Source organism: Helobdella robusta (genome assembly GCF_000326865.2).
Source record: "Helobdella robusta unplaced genomic scaffold HELROscaffold_12, whole genome shotgun sequence".
NCBI lineage: Eukaryota > Metazoa > Annelida > Clitellata > Rhynchobdellida > Glossiphoniidae > Helobdella > Helobdella robusta.
In genome coordinates, this window is record NW_008703664.1 from 4,446,942 (window position 1) to 4,453,212 (window position 6,271).

A 6,271-nucleotide genomic window follows, 5' to 3' on the forward strand; every position below is an offset into this window, starting at 1 on the left:
ATGGTCATAACTATTAAGTTTCCTGCTTGATTATTATTATTATATTATATATGATATTATATATATAATATATTATTATTAATAATTTTTTAAGAAATGTAATAAATAATCATATATTAACATTCTGTAATATTATTTTTGAAACTGTAATTCAAGTGAATTTTTTTAATTTTTTTTCAGCCATGCCACAATTAGTAAAAATAATAAAATTAAAAAATAGTTGAGACATAATTTTTTGTTCAATTCGTTATCAATTTATTTTATAGTTATTGGTCAGCCAACCAGTCTGAACCCAGAAGCTCCTTCATGCAGTTCAACAGCTGCCCAACATATATATATATATAAATTATAATATATTATATGATATAAAAATATAAATACCATTGTAATATGATTATCATTATTAAATTTTAATATATAAATAATATATATAAATTATAGATACATATATAATTATTTTATAATTATAATTAATCATTTATAATTAAATTTTATTATAAATATAAATTATTCATAATTATTATTTTCTTATTTTACAGCTGTTATAAAAACAAGAAGAAAAATTGTGTTGTGTTCAATTTTAAATCGTTCTTTTCACGTCTTGTGCGCGAATGTAACGCTCCATGCTCACTTAACATTGAGCGCCACTCTTAACATGGCGCAAGTTGAAAGTAAAAATAATTCTTTCAAAATTCGTTTTCTCGGTAACTAAATGCTACAATAATAAATTTAGTATTATTTTTATCAGCAAATTTTATTAGTTTATATACAAAAAAAAATTTTTTAAAAAATCGTGCGACCTGCTAAGAAAAAGTATAGAAAAAAATAAAGTAATGGTTTAAAACTTTAAAAGACTGATAAGTAAAATAATTTATTAACAGACTAGATTATGACTTAGTAAGTTAGTTAATTGATGGGTAAGAAAAAGGAAAACTAAATTGAGTAAATGATAAGGTTTTATTGACTGTTGATGATATATTTAAGATATATGCCTTGTGATGTGATGATATGTTGATAAAGTGGCGACTTGGTAGTTATGCTTGTGCCTATGCCTATGCAACTTACACAGGTACACGGTAGTAAAAATGTAACATCAATTGTTTGAAAGCTCACTGGGGTCTCTGCTTTATAAATAATAGTCGATTTTTGCATTGGTATCACATCGCTGTTGTTTACAAAATGTCTTTTAACTTTAAATTTGGGGAGGAGTCTATTAATAATGGTTGAGTCATTCATTCTTTTAAAACGAAATAAAAATGTAAAATAAAAGGTTTTGTAAATTTATATTAATGTTGTTTATAAATTTGATTTAATAAGTTTGTTTGGGCAATAAATAATTTAAATACATATTTTGGATTGTTTTAAAATACCAACTAATTTATTACAAATATTTTAACTTTAAATAACTAAAACCTAACCTAAATTGTTTTACTTTTAAACAGTGACATAGTTATTAAGGATTGACTCCTCTTCACATTTAAAAGCCATTTGGTAAACAATGGCAATGTGGTACCTATCTAACATTCCACCTAAATGATGAATATAACTTACCTAATTGCCGCTTTATTTTTTTTTATTATTATTCTTCAAAAATCAGGATCTGACAGACGCAGAAACTGTTACAACATGCAAGGCAGTAGTACAAAATTAAACAAATAAGTAAGTAAATAAATACAAAAACGGAGAAAGAAAATTGTTAAAACATGAAAAATAAAATTAAATAGAATAAAACAAATGATAATAATAAAATAAATAAAAGAAAAGAAATTGACAATGAAATATAAAATGAAGTAATGGCATGAAAACGCAAATTAATAGACTAGATGATGACTTAGTGAGTTAGTGAGGAGATCGATAAATAAAAAAAAAGTTAGTTCTGTGAATGATAAAGTTTTTATGAGTATTAATATGTTTGAGGTGTTTTGTGATGAAAGTCTTTTCCTGGTATGTAGATTGGGTGACGGCTTGATAGTTATGTTTGCGCTGACGAAGATTGTGTGTTGTAGTTTTAATTGGTGGTAGTAGAGGATGGACGATGTGGCTGTTGTTATTTTCTACTTTCTTGAACAGTCTTAAATCGAGTGTGTTGAATATCTGGGTGACGGTAGGTTATGATGCAGGTAGATAGTTGAAGCGGATTAGTTTTTTGATGAGAGATTGTAGTTGCTGAAGTTGTTGTTGTGTAGCAAAATCAGGAGGGAGCAGCATATTTGATGCATGAGATAATGAGTGATTAGTGATGTCAAATAATTTGATGCCTCTGAGACCATGTGAGCGGAGTATTTTGAGTGTGTGAAATGGTTGAAAGCTTTTTGTGATGATGTGATTGATATGAGGTGCTACATTAAGTGTGGAGGTGAATGTGATGTCTAATATTTTTAATTGACTTGTGCGAGTGATTGATGGGTGTTCTGGGGGTAATGTTATTTTTTTACGACTATTGTGAATGATGAGTTCGAATGATTTATTGAGATTAAGTGACAGATTGCATTGTTTTGACCATGTAGTTCATGAGTCAAGTTCTGATTGGATGGTGTTTGAGTTAGATGATGAGATGATAAGGTAGGTGTCGTCAACGTATTTGATGATTTGATTAGAGCTATGAAAAGTTTTTATTTGCTTCTTCCAGTAAAGTTTATGACGGGTGGTGAATTAGATTGGAATTAATACTTTTGATTTTGACTGACAGTCAAAAATACTGTAACATAACTTTAATGATCTATCTTTATCAATGAAGTTTCAACATTAAAAACCTTTTTTGATGCAGACAGTCTTACCAACCTTTATTAGTACTACACGTATTTGTTTTGTTTGTATATTTTGACATTGTCATTTATACATTTTATCATACATTATAATACAACAATTTGTTTATTCGTTTATTATTTGTGTGAGTTTTATTTCAAATATTTTTTCATTTTAATTTTTTTGAAAATAACATTTTATACAACTAAAATCTCTATAAAAAGATTTTTTATGTCCCTTTGAATTTTACATATAAAATTGTTTTTATAGAATGAAAATAATTCATCTATAACAAACAAAATCTATACAAGTCAAAAGAAATTTCCAACAATTTAAAAAAAGTTGTTGAACATAGTAAATTGTAAGTTACATTTTTGTATCACTGTTTTACGTATGCTTCTTGCTATATGCATATATTGTAAGTAAATTGATGATAGAATGCGCGTATTGTATGAATGGATCTATGTATAATTTCTTTTGACTTTAATATTCTATCTGATATTATTTGAATTTACTGGATTTAAATAATGTTATTAATTATATGTACTTTTAGAATTTTTGTTATCTTTATTGGTTATCTGTGTTTAATAGTTATATATTGGTAATTATGTTTTGATTATTTTACATTATATATTATTAACAATGATGGAAACAATCGTAATAACTAAAGAATATACTCCCCATGTATTTTTTATTTCGAACTAATTTAATCTTTGATTTTTGTTGAACACCTTTAATCTTTAATTTATGTTGACCAATTTTGATTTCCTTTGGATGGTGTGACTTTCCTACAAGCATTTGGTTGCTTTTTAGTTTACCCCTGTTTTTTGAGAAAATAAAATAAAAAAATTAATGATGTGATACATTATATCAGATGTTTTATAGTGGGATGTTGTTTTTTTCTTTTCAAGGAAGGACTGAAAATGAGGCCCCTCACAGATGAAGAGACAAAAATTTTATTTGAAAAATTATCAAAATAGTTCGTATCATTTTTCTTTTTTTATCAAATTTTTTGTTCCAATTTGTAATTTATAAAAATAATTTGTTATTTTACAATCAATAATTTATTATTTTAATTTACTGTTATAATTCATTACCATTCAGTCATTATATATCATTCATTATTGTAAATATTAATCGTTATAAATCATTCATCATAAAATCCTCCATCATTATTTGGGGGATGGGATGGTGTAATGGTTAAGATGCCTGGCACTGTTGATGTAGTATCCCGGTTTGAATGTGATGAGATCTCTGTATATCACATGCAAAAGTGTGTGATGCGTTGATTCACGTGTGCATTTATATACACCATGTGTTAGTTGTTGTAATAATAATAATGCGCCTCTGTCAGCCATGGCGCTTTATTATTATATTTTTTTTATTATTATTATTTTTTTTATTTAGTATTAATTGTGACAGAAACAATGCATAATGCTAATTAAATATAATTCCTACTTCTATAACTTTTTTGGCTTATTTGTTTGAGCCCATTATAAGCCATTATTGTTATTATTATTATTATTATCATGCACGTTCATTTGATTAGACTTTTTTATGATTTTGTTTTCTTATTTTGACGATTGAAAAAAATTAAATATATTCCCATTATTATTATTTATTATTATTATTAATATTTTGAATCATTAGCTTGTTGTGAATGAAAGTTTCTGCATCTGTTATTATCGTTGAACGTTTTGAAATTTTTCAAGTTTTTTGGGGTTTTTTTACACCACATTACTTTGCAATCTACATTCCAATTCAGTTATCGTTGGCTAGTTTCTTAAAATTTTAACAAATGGAACTAATTATTAATATTTTGCATTATAATGATCGAGGAGTAAAATAAATAATACTGAACGATTTTTAGTTGAGCAGTTAGTATTTGAAATATAAAATGAATGAAGTAAAACAAGTGGACTGATATTTGATAATTTTTTTTTTATAAATGGAAATTATTTCTTCAAAATAATAATAATTTTTTACTTCCTGGTTAGTTAAAGTTGTTGACATTTTTTGTTTCAGTATTGGAGACAACATAGAGGTTCTCATTAATCGATCCGATGGTTTGTATTGTTTTAGGTATGCAAAGGGTAGAGTGCATTATGTGAGGTATGTTTTTTTTATCTTGATGTAACACGTAACTGTGGTAATTTTCAAAACGTTTACTATTTCGTTAAGTGACTTCATTATGAAGAAAGCGGCCCACTTTCCTAAAGAAAACTTAGTCTCCTTCGGTACATGCTTTGGAAAATTTTCAAAAAATATGAAATTTCGACTTCACATTACAGCATTGGATTATTTAGCTCCTTATGCCAAAGTAATAATTTTTTTATTTTTTTATTACTTATGCGTTTATATTTGCAATATTATTTTTATTTATTTATAGCACAAAGTGTGGGTGAAGCCAGCTTTTGAACATCGTTTTTTGTCCGGTGAACACATTTTGAAGTCAGGGTTGGGAAGAATGACAGATAACACATCTAAATATCAAGGCGTCATTGTATATTCCATGAGCGATTTGCCGCTGGTAACATTATTGTTATAAATTAATTAAATTAAAAATTTTAAACTTTATTTGAATTCCGTTCGATCTTCAGCAAAACGCTTATTCATAGTATTTATTGCTGATATATGCTAGCCTTGAATGTCATATTTGGGCATTTTTAAGTTTAAGCATCAAAGCTTGTCAAGTCCAAAGTTGGAGGATATTCCAAACCCATTTTTACTAATCCGTCAATACCATTGAACGTAAAAAGCAGGATTATGCCTTTATATTTTGTACCTCTATTTGCCTCAATTTTTGTAGGTGATCGATTATATAACGATTCAAAGGCTTTTTTGGCCGAGTTATATTGTCGGGCTTACGGGAATGATCGATCAATTAATCAGCAACTGAACCATTTATTTAGCGCCGGCACACGTGACGTACAAACTTGACGTGCAAATAACGTATGCATGATTTATGGCGCGCATATCATAAACGTAGATTTCGGTACATGAATAAAGTCAACCATCCTCCTCTAGATAAATATTTTATTTTACTTGGTGATCATATTAATTTTTCATTTCATTTGATTCAGGGATTTGGTGCCACGGCGAAATCAACTGCTGACTGTCGACACGCGGACGTCACTAATATTTTAGTGTACCATCAAGCTGACAATGGCGAATATCTTAGAAATGAAGAATCACTTATTTGATTTTTAGTTATTCTTTAGTTCCTCGGTAGCTAACATTTAACTTAATTGTTCTAAAACAAGTTTTCATGATTTCGTGCCGAGGCACAATACATTTTTTGTTTCTGTATAATTTTCATTTTTTTAGTTGCCTTGTTCGGAGTTACCTCAATACATACATCTCGAGTTCGATGCAGTATAAAATATTTAAACTTGCAAATAGAACCGATATACTTGTCAAATATGGATCGCCTATAAACATTTTATTGAAGCACAAGATATAAAAAAGAAGGCCAACCTTTTGCAGAAGGCCGCATTGACAATCAAATCAGCTCTGGGTGTTTTTG

At 27.7% G+C, this 6,271-nt stretch overlaps 1 protein-coding gene across 1 annotated transcript; it reads left to right on the forward strand.

Moving 5' to 3' along the window:
* Window positions 1–3,668: 3,668 nt before the first annotated feature.
* On the forward strand, window positions 3,669–5,948 carry HELRODRAFT_73217 (hypothetical protein; the record flags this gene model as incomplete). Its single annotated transcript, XM_009013805.1, has 5 exons — window positions 3,669–3,724; window positions 4,771–4,857; window positions 4,927–5,065; window positions 5,135–5,275; window positions 5,829–5,948. The coding sequence occupies 5 exons, from the start codon at window positions 3,669–3,671 to the stop codon at window positions 5,946–5,948; spliced, it is 543 nt and encodes a 180-aa protein (XP_009012053.1).
* Between the last annotated feature and the right edge of the window lie 323 nt (window positions 5,949–6,271).